Below are 19333 nucleotides of genomic sequence, written 5' to 3' on the forward strand. Positions count from 1 at the left end.
ATAGCTTTGTTGTGGCAGTTATTTATTTCTGTTATTCAGAGAATATTAGTAAAACGTTTTTTATGATGAATGACATGAGATTTCTTATTTGCAAAGGACGGGACTCTGGAGAGAGAGAGAGAGAGAGAGAGAGAGAGAGAGAGAGAGAGAGAGAGAGAGTATGGTTGTAATTAACAGATAGTACATGAGAAATACTTAGTATGAGAGAGAGAGAGAGAGAGAGAGAGAGAGAGAGAGAGAGAGAGAGAGAGACCTCTAGAAACTTTTGTATGAGACTTTTATATTTACTTTATATATTCAATTTTCTATTTTATGTATTTGTGTGAAAGTACCCTAAAAAAAATCCGCTGCTTGCCTCATTCATCTTACTCCCTTAAAACCAGTGTAAGGAATAAGATTGTTTATTTTTCCTCAGCTTCTACAAGCATGGGCCACTTACAAACTATAACGGTATTTGGGATCCTCATATCGCCAATAATCTTACACAAATGTGGCGGAGAATCTGTTGAGATTGCCCAGATCTGGGAGAGAAATGTTCCTTTACAGGTGGGTTGGCTGTACAAATGTGTTATCATTATCTTTATTATTTCTGTTCTAAATGGGAGATGATTTACGTTATTTTTTAAAGTCTGTACTCGGCAAAAGAACATAAACTTCTTACAGTGAATTAAAGTATATAAGAAGGAAATCACAGTCTCCACGTTTTGAAAGCTCTTCCTCAGTAAAGGTAATTCAAAGATATGTTCATTCTTTAGCAGTCCTCTACTGGGGACCTTCGTCAGAACGCCTTTCACCTGCAGAACGAGCATATGAGAGGACGTCCTCTGTTCTTCTCTCTTCCCCACCAAGATCTGGTTAGTCATCTGTTGGATGCTTCAAGTTATATATATATATATATATATATATATATATATATATATATATATATATATATATATATAATATATATATATAGGTAATTAGAATGCTTTATAATTAGGTTCTTTAGGTTTAGTTCATGCATGCTTTGATTTTCTGTTATGTATACAGATCTATATATACTGTATGTTTTTGTCACTATTGCACGCTTGACTTTTTTTTAATATATACAAACATTAGGCTACAAATAACGTTTAATATCTACTGATAGCCGGGCGGTCAAAGTTATTGTCTATTATTGTTTCTAAACTAAGTAACAGTTCGCATCCTGCCGGGTATGAAGCACTTATCAGTGAAAGTTATTCCCAAGGTTTAGTGAATTCGATATTAAAAGGTACTTGTGGCTTAATATTTATGAATATGAAAAGGTTACACGTGTATAAGTGACAATATTAATATATATATATATATATATATATATATATATATATATATATATATATATATATATATATATATATATATATATATATATATATATATATATATATATATATATATATATATATATATAGTGTGCGCGTGTGTACGCGTTTGAAAGTTGATACTACATTGCTGTTAACAGGAAGAACTAGAAGATTTCATAGAGTTCAACAGGCTTCGTCGAAGCGGGAAAGTTCAAGAGGAGAAGAGCAAGAAATTGTTGACCAGAGGAACGAGAACAATCAGGCTTTAGGCGCAACCAAGAATACAACAAACGTTTACCCAGTTACAAAAATTATTAATGACAGGTTTATAGGCAACGCCACAACTTCAGAACCAGGCCCAAAGGTGAAGAGTCACGTGACCAGTGATGAGACATCTCAGTCTGTGATACAGTTGCCTCAGCATTCATCTCAATACCCTTCACCCCTGCTGACCAAATATCCTTCGCCCGCCGGTGTCTACAGAGAGGATCGGCCGCAAATTTACCCAAAGACGTATTCTTTTACGAGGGATTCAAGCAATCCTGTCTATGGTAATCCCGAGTTATGGCGGCATGCGAGTATGTCTAGCAACGCAAAGTCATTCTTTCCTCTTAGTATACCTGTCACTAAAAATTATTGGGGCAATATCCACCAAAGGACTCCAAGAGAATACTCTACTGCATCCAGCATTGCTTACCAGCAGCAGCTACAACCGAACAGCGTCATTGACAAAGGAATCGACCAGAAAGAACCTTCTAATTCTTCGTTTTCAGTAACCTCAAGTTATCAACACCTACAGCGCAGAGAAGATCCTGTTAAAGCAAAGGTAAAAAAAAAAATGATATGGAAAACTATGTACAATGATAATGTTGAGTATCTTTGAAAGAAGGAATTCTTTTTTCTTATCAAGATTAATAAAGTTATTGATCACTGAAATGCAATGAAAGCCATTGAAATATAACTACAATACACTTAGGTCATTTTAAAATACCCTGAAATAGCACCCAAATGCGCTGCAATAGTACGGTAAACGATTAGTCAAGAGGCGGGATATTGTCCCCCAAGTTAACGTGAGATTAAGATATACGGTATGCTTTGAACTGACGTTACTGGGTAGTGTTTTAGTGCACTGCAGTGCATTTCGACAATATGTCACTCTCTTAATCCAACTCACTTCTCAGCAGGTACAGCATCCTTCATTCATGGAAGTCTTAGGAGGAGGCGCAGCCTCTGTTGTCACGGCATTGCTGGTCAACGCAGGAGCTTCTTTCATTTCGGACCGAACCGGGCTGCCGCTTCGAAGACGAAGAAGCGCAGAGAACAGTTCAGCAGAAACAGACCTCGTGGTGGGTGCGATCTTACAACTATAAGAGTATTTCCTTCATGAAATTGTTAGTTCCTCCCTTCTTGCTGTAGGTTACTATTAAAACACCGACCTAGTAATGAGTCCCTTTGTCAGCACTTTCAATCTTCATAATATGCCCTCTCAGAAAATTCATACCTATAACATTTCATGGCAAAAATTTTTACATTTTCGATACATGAATGAAGGTTTATGAGCCGAATATAGGCTACTGCTCAGCAGGCTGGTATTTTAGATGTAAGATTACATTTACAATTTGGTAGCCAGTGAATGAAATAGTAAGAATATCATAGACTGATCTGTGGCTTTAGTATCTCATTTAATGTTCCGAAACGCTGATTTTTTTTTATTTATAGGATTCACTTCGAATTGCAAGATAGGCTACTGACAGTAGTTTTGTTACTAGGATTTCCAGATATCCTTTTTATCATTTCAGCATGGTATTTTTTCTGTTGATTTTATCTATGACTATTTTACGTAGGTTGAAGATCGGGAGAAAAAACTAGACAATACTTAGATTGAGATTTAAACCTTTCGGTTTCATTATCATCATTTTTGGATGGCCCGCTTGGGCCGTCTTTGATCTGTCCGGGTGGCCCCGTTTCTTCGTCAGTTACTGCTTATAGTTTTTTTTTTTTTTCTTGAGTAACTGTTTCCACTTTTTTTTTTGTTTTGTATTTCTTGATGCAGCTTACCGAATAGTCTGTATGCCGTGTATACACGGTTCCCTACTTCAGTATATTTCTTGTATTTTGGATCCATTAACTACAGCTATTCATGCTCCTAAGTAGATTTCTGTACGTGGTCATTTACGTATTTGGTTAATCATTCTTTACTGTACGTGGAAGGGCTAATTTTACTCGGTATTAACCGGGTATATATCCACCTACGCGCTACCTCCGAGGTGCTAGTGCTAAACATTGCGGAAGTTCGATGATCAAAGTATTATATACACCCATTTTTAGTAAACGATATATTTGATCCCGCGGGGATGGCTCTTAACACGGCGTCCCATTGACCGGTGACGCGTAGGTGGATACATACCGGGTTAACGGCGTTTCATTCCAGTAGTTAGTGAAACATTTTATTACTGGATAAGTATTTCACAGCACAATTTGGAACGACAGATTAAAAATACTTTCGAACCTATATTTTCATATTCTCAGTATCCCGACAGATAAACAACTACTAATGAGTTTTCTACTTGACTGAATAAATATTTGGTTATCGAGTAGCGCCTGCAACCGCCCGGTAACGAAACGCGAATCAATCAACAAGACTTCGATCATGTGTAAATTTGCAAACTGCAGAGTGCACTCTATTGCCGACAAGTTCAACATTATTCTTCTTTGGTTGTTCCTTTGTTGTACTCCAAGTTGTGTTACTATTGTCCCTCAAAAAATTTTCAGCAATAATTGAACACCGTAGCTCTTATGTTTATTACATTAGTATTAAGTACAAAATCTGTGGCATATGACGGTTTCTGCAAGACGCATATCAAGTGTAGGATTATCTTGGTCAGTTTGCCTCGCGTTGCGGTAAGTGCTAGCACGTTGTAGTGCGGCTTCTGCGTTTAGCCTAGGCTAACCATTCGCGATCTAGCATTCCAGACAAGAAACATGCCAGTTTAAATTGTTGCCTTCTCCACAATATTGTGTAACTTAACTCTCGATAGACAGAAGGTAAGTAAAACTTTAGTGTCATAATGACATAAGTTGTGTACGTTCATCGTTACTTCCATTCGCGTTGTAGCCTGGCTATGCAGTTGCAATTATGTCAAGTTTTAATCCTAAAATATTACGACACACCATGGGCATATTTTTTCTATCGGTACTACTTGTGTATAGTTATTTTATACATTCCGAGAGAACGATTTCTTCCCTGCCCTAGTTGAGGTTAGGTTAAGATAAAGAAGACTATCATTACTTTTCATTGAATATTAACCCCTGCCGGAAATGACAGCCTTTGCTTGTATGACTGGAAAATTTTGTGAATACTTAAATGGACCGAAATTTGCGCGAGAAGGGTTGATTACAGAACGTTTGTTTATGGACAAAACACCTCGGAACGTTTGGCAGTATTTTAAATAAGCCTATGTTCCTTTTCCAGTTCCGGGAAGATACTTTAGAATTGTTTTTACCAAAGTTAGTGTCCTGTATATGTAGTACTGTAGATTGTATGCTGTAGTGGTCGATCCTAGAATCATAAAATTGTCACTACACTTTATTTACTGGAATATTTTGCGTAAATTTGCTTCATAAATGAAGGACGTTAAGGTGGTCTTCTTTACTTTCTATTGGTTTGTGGTTGGCCCAGTAATAATAAAACCCATTATCAGGTGGGACCTGAATCAGTTCCCCGAGAAGGCTGGGCGACAAGGGTCTGTAATTCAAGCAACCGGTGATTGGTTGCATATTAGTTAGTCAAATGGGGTAGGTTGAATATAGGTTGGGGAGGAAGGTTTTTAATAACCTGATATCAAAGACTTCGTATCAGAAACTGGAAGGTTACCTATAGCTACCTTCGCCACAAGGCATAGGGGAAAATAATTGAATCGTATATATCTCAGTATCTCCAAGGCCGTGTTACGCAAAGGACATCTGAGAAATTCCGTCACTCGTGTCTCTCTTCCACATTATTTCCAACAACCTCCAATCTCCCGTCGCTTATTAAGTAGATCGGAGTCTCCCGACACTTGTGGTGCCGACAGGAACCCAGCAGCTGTCACCATCAGGTGTTATTCTTCCCAGATTATACCAAAACACACACACACACACACACACACACACACACACACACACATATATATATATATATATATATATATATATATATATATATATATATATATATATATATAAATTATATGTGTGTGTGTGTGTGAATCGCTTTTGCGTGAATCAAGTGATTAAGAATATAAACCAAGTACGAGATCAGTGAAACAACTGAGTGGAAGATCTGCTTTTATGCCATAAATTAAAGCCAAAAGATCATGTGCTCTTTTGATCTACTTTTCTCGCAGCTATATACTAATATATATATATATATATATATATATATATATATATATATATATATATATATATATATATATATATATATACATATATATTATATTTATATTTATAAATTTTTCTATTTATATTTATATATAAGTATATATATATATATATTATATATATAATATATATTGTCATATTTTATATCATTTAGGTTAATTTTACAAAACCTATTTAAATCCGGATCATGTTATTACAAACCTGTCAAGTGGATGGTCTGTTAGAGAACATTCTATGTCTTTCAGATTGGATCATTGTTTAACTCTTGAAGTGTCATCATTCAGTTTTAAAGAATCTATGTTTGTTCCGACACGACATATAAACCATCAGTCCTTTACATTAGGAATTACTCACAGCGCAGCTGGAAACGGCCGTTGAACTTTCAGACTAGGTGGTTGGGCAGTTAACTACCGTCCAGGAGGCGAGAGACCCGCCTGCCCGGATGTAAACATCCAATTTGCTTTCGGCCGTGGTGCGATGCGGGTGGGTTTCTTCCTTCACTGCCCTGTCGACTTCCTTTGAGTTGTTTTTCCCAGTGGGATCTTTCTCTTTTTTTCCTTGTATGGTTGCTTTTTGTGTGTGAAATGCAAGCTCATGAAGGTAATAAATCTCGTAAGCCTGCTTTCCCACGTGTGTGTGTCCTGGGGTTGGCGGAAGAAGTGCAGTAGCTTTAGATCTAATGTTGATGTAGACCCAAATGCCTTTTGCTCCTTTTGCAAGGGGCATGTGTGTTCTGGAGGTTCTACTTGTGCCGAGTGTTGCTCCTGGTCGGCTGAGCAGTGGGCAAAGTTTTAGGGGAAGAAACAGTGTTGGAGGAAGCTTTCAAAGGCGTCATCTGAGGGATATACACCCCTGATGACTCCCTTGGTGGCTAACCCTTTGGGATTACTTCTCTCTCCCGGCAAACTTCCCATTCTGGCTGCCTCTCATTCGGGAGAGGACTCCCCTTCATCTTCTTTGCTCGCTTTGTCGGGTGTGGAACGAGAGGGGCCAGGGTGGATGATCAGGACGACCTCTTCTCAGGCGCCTCCTCTCGCTTGGGGGAGGGAACTTTTCCCCCAGAGCAAGAGGAGACTCCCTCCACTAACCCAACTTTTTCCACTTTAGGTCTGGCAGTAGAGGCTTCCCTTGCAAAGCAGGCTAGAGATTTGACTGCAGCCTGGCTCCACCTTGGTTTTTCCGGCGTTCCACCCCTGGATGGCCTCTTGTCCCATCTGACTGGCGCTCTGGTGGTAATCCATGCTGTGGCTACCTCTACCACCATAGCTGTGACCATGACAGCCTTCGCTAAGATGCCGGTAACAGTCTCGTCTCATCTGGGGACCCAGGTGACTGACATGCCAGCATCCCAGCACGTAGTGCCCCTGCCTCCTGGCTTCAACGTGGCCCTGCTGTCCCAGCCTGGACCTTCTATGATGGTGACCTCCTCCATGCCTCACACAATGGTTCCCTCTCCTGCTGTTCCTGGCTTCGCTAACTCCCAGGCTATCTTGGCTGCTCTACATGCCCCGGCTATCCCGGTTGCGGCTCCTGGCTTCCCTGGCTCCTCCATCTGCCCAGGCTATTCCAGTCGCCTCCTGGCTCCCGAGCTGTACTGGCTACCCTGGCTGCCCCAGTCATAGTTCCCATAGATGACGTTCCTGCTGCCCGGGTCGCTCCCACTACTCTGGCCACCCTGGCTGCTCCTGTGACATCTGTTGCTCCCTCTTGGATGGGGGATTTGACCGCCATCCTGAAGAAGATGACAAAGAAGTTGAAGAAGAGATCTAGGAAGGTGTCGTCGTCTTTGTCTTCATCGTTTTCATCATTATTGTCATCATCTGGTATCTTCTCCTCCTCTTCTTCCAAAGCTCATCAGTGAAAAAAGAAGGCTGTCTCCTCCCCACCAAAGAAATCCCATCCTGGGACTTCTAAATGACTGCCTCCCTCCACAAGGGAAGCAGTGGGATCTCTCATTGGCTGTCTTGACCTTCGGGTCAGGGGACCGAATCACTAACCCCTGGATCTAGCGTTTTAGGAGCTGCAGCCATGCAAGCCTCGGTTTACACACCCATTGCCATGCCTAAGAAATCCGCTTCGAAGGCTGGCACTGCGTCAGGCGCTCGTTCGTGAGCTGCTCTGAGTACCCAGGTCTCTAAGGAGACTCAGGTATCCCGAACCAGTATTGGAGAGTTTGCTCACCGTACCAATTCAGGCACAGGACAGGGTAATGAGCCAAGACATGCAGGTGGCTCGGCTCTGCCCGCTGGCACTGTTTCTAGTGCCAAGCCAGGTTCCCAGGTTGGTGCTTCGGTCTCTCATGTCCGAGAATCTGGAGAGACAGAGAGGAGGTCCCCTTTACAGTCTTCTTGCATTGTTCCAGACTCAAAGAAGACTGGGGCCCGTCAGGAAGACAGCGCAAGTTCTTGCCAGCCAGCCGCTCATTTGACTCCACCCAGTCCTGAACACGATCAGCCTGGCTCAGTGAAGTTGAGCTCTCAGCTCAGCTCAAGCAAACCACTACGCTCTCCTCAGGACAGCGTTTCACCGAGGCGAAAACGCTCTCCTGGACCTGGGTTGCCATCATCACCACGGACTGATGAACTCTCTCATCCCCCTCCTCCTGCTGGTTCCGCCAGCAGAACCAGCGAGGGTGCCCGATCCTCCTCACCTGTCCCCTCAGCCTCCTGGGGTTTCCCTGGGAAGTGTGGGTTGGACAGTACGAACTCTGGAGAGTCCTCTCCCAGGAGTTCGACTACAAAGGCATATGTTTCTGGCCTGGTCCTCGGATTGACTAGGTCGTTATGCCTGCATATTGCAAGAAGGATCCAAGATGTCTGCCGAGGTTCTCCCTCTTGCCAGAAGAGTAGATCAAGAGGACCTCACCCTGGAAGGACTCGAGGGTCCTCTCCCCCAGGATGCAGAGACCTCCGAAATACAGAGGACTTTTGCAGAGGTCATTACACTGATCAGTCAGCACAACGATCTTGGGGAAGGGATCATGGCCTCGTCTGTGGATCATCCTTCGTGCCTCAAATCCTTGTGGGGTCTGAAAAAGGAACCCAAGGTTTCTGTGGGGCTGCAGTGGTCCATGCTTGCTGAGGGAGTCCTCAGTCAAGTTAATAATCTTGTTTCTGGGCAGGAGAATTCACTTTGTTCGAACCACTTGGACAATCTACTTCCTCCTCCTCTGCCTCGACAGATATGCCCTTGGAGAGGGCATTACCGACCAAGCAGGTTGGCCCAGACCCAGTGCGTGTAGGCCCAGGTCTCTCACTGCATCAGCTTACTGCAGAAGGAGTCTCCCTTTCGCAGCAAGAAACAGCGACCCTGGAAGCCACTGCTATAGCCGGTCTCCAGGCAGTCTCCTGGCTGGATCTATGGTCATTCACAATATCCAAGGTAACTGCCTCCTCAGGTGCAATCATGGCTGGGGAAGGCTCAGCTTTCGGGAGGTTTTGCCAGCCTGGAGGTAGAGCCATCTCTTATCTCGCCCACCAGATGGCAAACCTGTTGTTAAAGAGAAGAGGCGCATCCTTTCCCGTTTTGCCAGGTCTGTAGGTCCTGAACGGGCAATGACCCTTTGGAATGGACCGTTGCTGGGTTCTGCCTCTCTCTCTCCTAGAGAGCTGGTAGATGCTGCAGTGGACAAGTGTTGGGCCAAAGACAGTGACCGCCTTGTCCACCAGGCAGTGGCCAAGACCTCTGGGTCTTCGCGCTCCACTGCGGCCCGGCCTTCAGGTCAGGCTAGCACTTCCTTGGCCCCCAAGAAGTCCCAGACTCCAAAGTGTTCCCACAGGAACACCCAGCCCTCTTTTTCCACCAGGAAGGGCGGGCAACCGCTCCGCTTTCAGATCCCCTTTCCAGTCTGGTAAAGGGGGGCAAGGAGAAGAAGAAGGGGAAACACTAGGGGCAGCTCTCCCCTCCAGGTGCTGCCAGTGTTTGGGGGGGGTTGCATATCGAGCCATTGGGGAGCATGGCAATGATATGGAGCCGAGACCTGGGTAGTGGATGTTCTCCAGGAGGGATATCTACTCCCCTTCAAGTCTCGGCTACCCCTCACTAACTCTCCAGTCCGTCTCCTTACTTATGTCCCTGGTTTGATGAAGAATCTTGCACTAAAGCAAGTGGTGGAAGCCATACTGAGCATAGACCTCTCTTCCTGAATTTATTCGTTCGCCAGACTGTTCACGATGGAGACGGCTTATTCCGTGCTTGCCTCCATCAGAGAGAACAACTTCGTCCTTACAGTGGACCTGAAGGATGCACATTTCCAGATACCCATCCATCTGTCCTCCCTCAAATACCTTTGCTTTATCCCCGAGGAGACGTTGTTCCAGTTCAGGGCATTCTGTTTCAGACTCTCAACTGCTCCCCAGGTGTTCATGCGAGTGTTCACCCTGTGTCAGCTTGGGCCCGTTCGCACAGGATACGTCTGTTGAGGTACGTTGACAATTGGCTGGTCCTGGCAAGCTCTCACTTGCAGTTGCTTCAAGACAGGGATCAGCTCCTCAAGTTTGGCCACAATCTAGGGATTGTAGTAAATCTTGAGAAGTCAGATCTCACCCCCCAACCAGAGAATAAAGTACGTGGGCATGCTGATAGATATGGTAGCAGCAATAGTCTTCCCTTCAGACTCTTGTATCAGCAGGTTCAGGAAGGCAGCACAGCTGTTCCTGTCTCGACAGGAACAGCCAGCTCGGCAATGGCAAGTCGTCATTGGTCACCTGTCGTTGTTGGAGAAGCTGGTCCCTCATGGGCATCTACACCTTTGGTCCCTGCAGTGGCAACTGAAGGAGTACTGGTCCCAGTCTCAAGACCCCCAGTCCTTTCTCATCCCTCTTTCGGGGAGGTGTGAGAGGACCTAGATTGGTGGATGGACGACAGGAACCTCTTACTAGGAGTATACCTGCATACCCCCCCTCCAGACATGCATCTGCCTGCATACTCCCCTCCAGACATGCATCTGCTCTCAGACGCATCAACCGAGGAATGGGGCACACACCTGGAGGAGTTGCTGACTTCGGGAGTGTCAACATCCTGGAACTCAAGGTGGCCTTCCTGGCTCTCCAAGAGTTTCAGGATGAGTGATGGGACTATCTGTGGTTTTGATGAGCGACAACACCAAGGTAGTGGTATACGTCAACAAGCTGGAGGTATGGTGTCCCTTCCACTTCCTCAGTTAACAATGCAGGTGCACGAATGGCCTCTGGCCCACTCGGTAGAGCTGTCAGCCAGGTACATTCCAGGAAAGAGGAGTATAGTGGTAGACAAGCTCAGCCACCAGAATCAGGTAATAGGGACAGAGTGGTCCCTTCACCCAGATATCGCGGAGAGGTTGTTCGATCTGTGGGGGCGTCCAGGCATAGATCTGTTCACCACCCAGCACAACAGGAAACTTCAGGTCTTCTGTTCAGTCATGCCGGACCCATGGGCAGCTGCAGAGGATGCGTTCCACCTCCCATGGGACAACCTTGATGTCTATGCCATTCCTCTGTTTTGTCTGATTTGCAGAGTGATCAGCTAAGTGATGATCACCCCAAATCTGAGGATGATTTTGGTGGCTCCCAAATGAGCACAGGCTGTTTGGTATCCCAACCTGCCAGCTCTTCTTCCCGAGGCACCAAGAGAGATTCCTTCCTGGCCCAAGCTGCTGTGTCAACCCCACGTAGAGCAGTACCACCAGGCAGTGCAGTCCCTTTATCTTCATGGCTGGTGGTTATCCACCATCTCCTGCAAGTGGGATGCTTTTTGCATCGCGCAGCAACGGAGATGGCTAGACACCTAAGGCAGTCCTCTGTAGTGGTATACCAGGGAAAGTGGGCTGTCTTTTGTGGTGGGTGTCATAGATGGGGTATCTCTCCGGTCGGAGCTACTGTTCAGCAGGTCACGAACTTCTTCATCTTTCTTCACCAAGAGAAGCTTCTCTCTGTTTCAGCCGTAAAAGGCTACAAAGCTGCACTCGGCCTAGTCTTGCAGCTGAAAGGAGTAGATATCTCCTCTTCTTTTGAGATTTCTCTACTGATGAAAACTTTCCTCAGGCCCCTTGCGTGGGATGTGAATTTCGTTCTAAGGAGCCTGACTCATGCGCCATACGAGCCTTTACAAGAGTCGTCAGACAGGGATCTGACCCTCAAGACCATCTTCCTGCTTGCCCTGGCATCCTCTAAGAGAGTAGGAGAACTTCACATACTTTCCTTTGATGTTAAACACTTGAGGGGACTTTGTAGGTAATGACCCAGACAAGATGCTACTGTGTCCTGTTAGAGTGCTGTGGCACTATCTAAAGAGAACTCATCATCTCTTGCCTGTGTTGACAACTCTTTGTTAGTGCTGGCTCAACCAAGAAAGAGGTGTCCAAGAACACTTTCTTTCTGGCTTTGTGAGTGTACTCTGCTGCTGGAGATGACACTGGTACCTTCCGCCGGAGAGTTCACAAAGTCTGGGGCATTGGTCCGACCCCTGCATTCTCAAGGAACCTGTCAGTTCCTCAGGTATTGAAGGCGTGGGTGTGGTCTCAACAGACCACCTTCACTTCTTTCCACCTTCAGGATATTGTCCACAGGTCCTTGGGCACCTTTTCCTTGGGACCTGTGGTGGCTGCTCAACAAGTTGTGTAGCTTACCTGGCTCCTCTAACAGGACAGGGTTGCATCTCGCCTAAGATGTGTGGTTGTGGATGCGAGAATGAGTGTGGGAGTGACTGGCCTCTCCTTCTCTTCATCCTGGCTGTCTTCCTACTGGCAGAAAGCTCTTCATTTGGCAAGTCGATAGAGCTGTGTACTAGCACTCACTAGGCCTGAGTTTGAGTCTCCGGCCGGCTGATGAAGAGTTAGAGGAATTTATTTCTGGTGATAGAAATTCATTTCTTGCTATAATGTGGTTTGGATTCCACAAAAAGCTGTAGGTCCCGTTGCTAAGTAACCAATTGGTTCTTAGCCACATAAAATAAGTCTAATCCTTCGGGCCAGCCCTAGGAGAGCTGTTAATCAGCTCAGTGGTCTGGTAAAACTAAGGTATACTTAACTCCTACTGGCAGAGAGTGGATCCGAGCCATTACATGTTGGCTCTGGTGGTTGATGTTGGCAAGCATACACATCAAGCTTCCGTTCTATTTCCTTTCAGAATCATAGAAGCAATCCCGCTCCTTCCTCTAGGAAGGAGATCATGACAATAAGACAAACCCGATACATGTATTTGCCTTACTGTCGCTGACTTTTTAAGGTTCGTCCTAGCCTACTTTTTTATGAAATAATGCCTTCCTCATTCATACAAAAAGGCCCAGAAGACTGGCAGTTGATCTCACGCTTACTATAACCTCATCGATTTGTCAGAGGCAGGTTTCCCTTACTCGCTCTATCGACCAGGAAGGGGATCCCAGGTGTGGTGAACTCCAGTCAGTTTATAGAGACTCACTCAGATTTCTCCCTCCAACCAGTGAGTCTTCCTAATGTAAAGGGCTGATATTTTGTTTGTCGTGTTGGAACAAATAAAACCTTTTTAAAGTAAATTGTATTTTTCCTAACTATACAAACCTGAGGTCCTTTACATTACATTTTCATGCCCACCTCATGCCACCCCTCACTCTGACACCTGAGCCGAATGGCAAATTGGAATGTTTGCGTCCAGGCAGGTGGGTCTCCCACCTCCCGGACAGTAGTTAACTGTCTAACCATGTTTGAAAGTTCAACGGCCATTTCCAGCTACACTGTAAGTAATTCCTAATGTAAAGGACCTCAGGTTTGTATAGTTAGGAAAAATACAATTTACTTTAAAAATTTTTATTTCATTAACTTGTGAAATACCCTTTAGCGGACAAATTAAATTGCGGCGACCTTTTAATGGATTTGAAAACTCCAATGTTTAAAACCATGAGATAATGCAAACAATCTGAGGAGGCGAGCTTTAGTCTGTTTATGGATTTCAGACCTTGATATTCCCAAAAAGACTTTATATATATATATATATATATATATATATATATATATATATATATATATATATATATATATATATATATATATATATATATATATATATATATATATATGTATGTATGTATGTATGTATGTATGTATGTATGTAAACTAGCTGACCAACCCTGTGCTGCCTGGGAAAACACTGAATGACAGCCAATAAACTCTCTCTCTCTCACTTCCTCTCCCTCTCCCTTTCCGGTTAAGATAGTTGCTTCAATTACATTGTCAGTATTCTTGGCATTTTGTATTTCACCCCCTCTCACCCCAGGATAATTCTGAATGACAACCGATAAATTCTCTCTCTCTCTCTCTCTCTCTCTCTCTCTCTCTCTCTCTCTCTCTCTCTCTCTCTCTCTCTCTCTCTCTTCACTGTTAAGAAAGTTGCTTCAATTACATTACCCAGCATTTTTAACATTTTATATTTCACCCCATCTCACCTCCCATTCTTATCAGGGCTGACCTTGGACTTAAAGAGCATCAGGAGGGTCAATATGGATTAGTCACTAATATCTGTCATTTTTAACATTTTATTTTTCACCCCTTCTCACCCCACCTTCCTATCGGGGCTGAACTTGGACTTAAAGGGCATCAGGAATGAGACTATTCATCTCAGCTACCTCAAAAACTATGGATTGACACTAATATATGTTGTTTTTGGTTATTTTTACATATCATCCCCTTCCCACCCCCAACCCCTTTGGTGCCAGTGATGTCTTACCCCGACAGTATTCTTTTCCAGATAGTAATTCATACGTATACCAAAATGAGGTATGATAAACCTGTAGAGTTCATTTAGTTACTAAGTATACGGGCAGAACCATCCCTGTTTCAGGGAAGCCCTTCTCACCCCACCCCTGTTTGTTGCCCTTTGGTGCTAGTGATGTCTCACCCCCATAGTGTTCTTTCCAGATAGGAAGTCTTATGTATACCAAGTTTGGTTGAAATTGCTCACATGTAAAATTAACTGAAAACAACAGACATTAGTGTTTAATCCATAATTTTCGAGGTAGATGAATAGTCACATTCCTGATGCCCTTTAAATCCAAGTTCAGTCCCAGTAGGAAGGGGGGTTGTGAGAAGGGGTGAAAAATAAAATGTCAAAAATGACTGATATTAGTGTCTAATCCATAGTTTTCGAGGTCATTGAAGGGAATAGTGACACTCCTGATGCCCTTTGAGTCCATGTTCAGCCCAAATGGGAAGTGGGGTGAGAAGGGGTGAAATATAAAATGTCAAAAATGCTGGGCAATGTAATTGAAGCAACTATCTTGTTAGAGGGGGTGTTAGGGAGGAGAAAGAGGGAAAGAGTGAGAGAGAAAGAGAGTTTATCGGTTGCCATTCAGAATTTTCCCCGGAGTGAGAAGGGGTGAAATATGAAATGGCAAAAATACTGGACAACGTAATTGAAGCAACTACCTTAACAGGAAAGGGTAAGAGTGAGAGGGAGAGGAAGTGAGAGAGATTAGAGGGGGTGTTAGGGAGGAGAAAGAGGGAAAGAATGAGAAAGAAGAGAGAGAGAGAGAGAGTTTATCGAGTTATGAGTGAAGTAGTAACTGTTAAGCAAGAAATATACTAGAGGGGAAGGGCATCACTCCATCAAACAACTATATATATATATATATATATATATATATATATATATATATATATATATATATATATATATATATATATATATATATATATAAACTTTGCTGTGTTTAGTACTAGTCCCTGGGGGATCTAATGTCTGGTATCGAAATGTTCATGTCTAGAACAGCGAACCTGATTGTTCCCATGTAAAGAATAACGAACCCAATAATCTTCATGTAAAGAATAGCGAATCCTGCTGAGAGCGGGTTAGCTAATCTTGACATGATCATATATATATATATATATATATATATATATATATATATATATATATATATATATATATATGACTCTTTTTATCACATCACCGTGATTCATATTCAATCAGTAAGCTACAAACGTCCTTTAATATCCAATTCGCTCTACCTCGGAAATAATATATTTTCATATATGTTACCGAAGGAGAATTTTTTAGTTGATATTAAGTTCGTCGTCTCGTGGGCTCGAACTAGCGAAGACAAGAACTCAGGACTACAGTGGACGCATTTTAACCCACGCGGCCAGCAAGTGAGGTATAAGTGGATCTCGTCTTCCCATATATAAATCGCCCGTCGAACTCAGGTGTTTGTATTTGGGGACGATATTCACCCACCTCTGCCATGCTAACCACGTAGTGCGTTTGTCGCACGCAGCCATATTATGACTTTTTTTATCACTTCACCGTGATTCATATTCAATCAGGTCAGAAATCCGTAAACAGACCTAAGCTCGCCTCCTCAGATCGTTTGTATTATCTAATGGTTTTAAACACTGGAGTTTTCAAATTTGTTTAAAGGTCGCCTCGATTTAATTTGTCCGCTAAAGGGTATTTCACAAGTTAACGAAGCATAGATTATTCAAAACTGAATGTTGACATTTCAAGAGTTAAACAACGATCCAATATGAAAGACATCAATTATTCTCTAATAGATCATCCACTTGACAGGTTTGTAATAACATGTTCCGGATTTAAAGTGTTTTGTAAAATTAGCCTAAATGATATCATTCAGCGCTTAAACAATGAATATTTGATACTTATGCTTACCGGCGTTTTAGTGAATTTAATATAATTAAAATCAATGAAAAACAAAATGCCGTCAGCATTATCACAAATCACATTAATTTTCTCCGGAATCTTTCGTTTAGACTCCACTAGGGGTTGTGTGATTAAAAATTTTATGCCTTTACCCGACGGCATAAACTTGACAGCTAAAAAAAAAATGTAACGTATAGCTTTTCCTTTCCCATGTCTTCAGTTAGGCCTCCCATTGTCGTACTTGGGTAGAGACTTTCTTCTTATGCCGGCGAACGATATTAACCGGTACTGAGCGGTTAGAAAGACACTCAAGTTTAATGTGAAACCGAAGAGTTCCGACAACGCCATACGTTTTCATATGCAGTATATTTCCATCACCAAAACCGTTACAGACTTCTGAGTTCATAATGTAGTTTCTTATTAAAAGAAAGGTTAACAGTGAAGAACGTGATGCATATTGATATTGTAAAATAAACCAATAGACAAGTTTTGTGTACTGTACCACTTTCAGAGGAAAGCTGGTATTATTATTATTATTATTATTATTATTATTATTATTATTATTATTATTATTATTTTAACGTTAACACTGATGAGGAACACCGTTCAGGTGTTCGAAAGTCTTTGGTTCATTTTACATAGTAATATATTTACTATATAATTGTGGATTTTTATTTCTCATTGTTTTCACGAAATTGTGAATCTATTAGTTATTATTATTATTATATTATTATTATTGAAGGGAAATGATACCGAGTCTCTGGAAAGTTGTCTTTCCATAAAGAACAAAAAGATTTAGATGAGAGTATTGATCCTCAAATAAATTTTAGTTATTGCTATGTGGGAAAAGAACATTGAAGCATATTTGTTAGTTGTAGTGATTATAGTTTTCATGTCTTTTAGACAGTGGCGTAGCTGGCATTCCACCAGTCGGGGGGGCGGCATAGGTGGGGCCAAGATATTTTTGGGGGCCAAAGAAAATACACAAAACTAATGTACGTACCAGTTCTGTAATTAGTACAATACACGATTCTCGAATGTATATAGCCATGTGAATGAAGGAAAATAATAGTATTAGTAATTAGTAAACCTGTATTTGAAATTACAGAGCTCAGTTTTCAGTTAATTTTCAACTCTTACTATATGCAAATGTATCAAATACTGTAAGGGTTAAGTTTAGCCACAAAGGGAAACTCAACTTGGGGGACCGGTGGGGGGGGGGCAATCATCCGACTGGGGTTGCCCCCCCCCCATAGCGACACCATTGCTTTCAGATCAGTCCTCAGTCCTATTGACAAGCTGTCAATGGTCTTTCGTGTTAAGCTCTTTTAAGACTACATTCTAGAATTCAGTGTCCTTTGGCGATGATAAGGGGCAGAAAATCCCAAGAAGTTTGTTCCAAAAATAAACTGTAGAAATTAACCTTACAGGAACCTTTCTCTTCGTTTCTTCTACCAGAGAGGTTTCATTTTCTCCTAGGAGGGATCTCGACGTCTCCTCTGTTCTTGATGCATTTTGTCAAAATGGGTAATTTATTAATTCAATTAGCCTTGTTGTTTTATATCTGGCGACGCATGCTGTTCTGTTATAATTTAAGTTGTTAAAAGGTGTTATAGGGCAATATTGCAGTTTTCGAGACTATAAACTGCAGACAGTGGGCTACTTTGACAGCGTAAAGCAAAATAACGGGAAATATGCTTTCACACAACCCTCCCTACCCACGCCCCCCATAGTCTATTTTTCTCTGCCTCACCAGAGAACTCAGTTACAGATCAGCATTTTGAAAAACTGTGTTTGACCTTAGTTTTGAAGAACACATTTCGTTTTTTTTTTTTTTTTACATTTCAGGTGGAGGAGGCCGTCAAGCTCTGGGCGGCGATAGAAGACAGAGATTCTTGCCGCGCTCGGTCTTGGTGTCGCTTGGGTCGGGTGGTCGGTAGTTTTGAAGGTGGTCCCTCAGCGACACTGCTTGCCAATTACCTTTTTGGATCCTGGTGGGAGGAAGAGCTCGATCATATTATGAGTGGTGCCTTCGCTTCTGACTGCTCTGGGTGGGAGTGTGGAATGGATGTAGACCGTTACGATTTAGCTTGAACGTTTTCGGATGGAAAATTACCATTCAGTCTTGAGATTTCGTGATAAAACGTCATTATCCATTCAAAAGCTTCAAAGGGACAAAGTTCACGGTTCATCCCAGAGTTTTGTCTATACATTCAAGATGAAACCTGAAGTTTTGTTCGCGCATCGAACTTTTTTTAATAAGAGGATAGTGTGTGGTGTAGTTTGAAGTTAAGACATTATTCAGCTGATTGTATTTATATCAAATATCAAAGCATCGAAGTGAGAGGCCGTGCCTTCGGCGTGATTAAGTAAATAAGGAACTTATATTTTTAACAGGATACGTTTTTATTTATATGTATGGATGAATAATGTATCTGTCATATCTATCTGTGTAAAAGAACAATCCAGGTATGTATCTAAAGTTTGGAAAGCTATCTTCTGTGAAACTGAAGTGCTGGGGTTTCTCTCTCTCTCTCTCTCTCTCTCTCTCTCTGGATGGATGTATCCAGTGATGCCCTTTTAAAGAGAAGAAGCTCTTAATGACCAAGGCTTATCTTAACTTGATCTTCATCGCATTGTTGGAAGTTATTTACCTTTCCCAATTATGAACGATGACCTGTCCCCCAAAAATACCTCTTATGTAAAACCGTTGGTTTAAGTCAGAGAAAGAAATGTTATTAATGACAGCAAGAATGTATTTTTTATCCTTACTATTCCAAGAAGTATTTGGTCTTTCCTTAGTGAGTTTGTTTATTTAACCAGAACATACAGTATGGATGATTGTGTAACAGAATACGGATCTTTAGTGGCTGACAGAGTGATCAGCGTCAAATTGGAGTTTTCGAATTACCTAATTAATAAAAAAAATCAGGTAAGTACTTTTAGTGGCCACGTAAGAAGAATTGTCTTAACACCTTAGTG

General features: G+C 42.3%; 1 protein-coding gene across 1 annotated transcript; it reads left to right on the forward strand.

The window, feature by feature from the left end:
* Nucleotides 1–510: 510 nt before the first annotated feature.
* Nucleotides 511–19098, forward strand: LOC136849685 (uncharacterized). The gene is made up of 5 exons (XM_067123029.1): nucleotides 511–546; nucleotides 759–854; nucleotides 1484–2151; nucleotides 2507–2671; nucleotides 18200–19098. Exons 3-5 carry the CDS (start codon nucleotides 1906–1908, stop codon nucleotides 18443–18445), a joined length of 657 nt encoding a protein of 218 aa, XP_066979130.1. The 5' UTR covers nucleotides 511–546; nucleotides 759–854; nucleotides 1484–1905; the 3' UTR covers nucleotides 18446–19098.
* Nucleotides 19099–19333: the final 235 nt, after the last annotated feature.

Source organism: Macrobrachium rosenbergii, chromosome 21 (genome assembly GCF_040412425.1).
Source record: "Macrobrachium rosenbergii isolate ZJJX-2024 chromosome 21, ASM4041242v1, whole genome shotgun sequence".
NCBI lineage: Eukaryota > Metazoa > Arthropoda > Malacostraca > Decapoda > Palaemonidae > Macrobrachium > Macrobrachium rosenbergii.

Coding starts and splice junctions, on each gene's coding strand:
- LOC136849685 (XM_067123029.1), top strand. CDS start 1,906: ATGTCTAGCAACGCAAAGTCATTCTTTCCTCTTAGTATACCTGTCACT. Junction 2,152..2,506: donor AAGATCCTGTTAAAGCAAAG/GTAAAAAAAAAA, acceptor CTCACTTCTCAG/CAGGTACAGCATCCTTCATT. Junction 2,672..18,199: donor CAGCAGAAACAGACCTCGTG/GTGGGTGCGATC, acceptor TTTACATTTCAG/GTGGAGGAGGCCGTCAAGCT.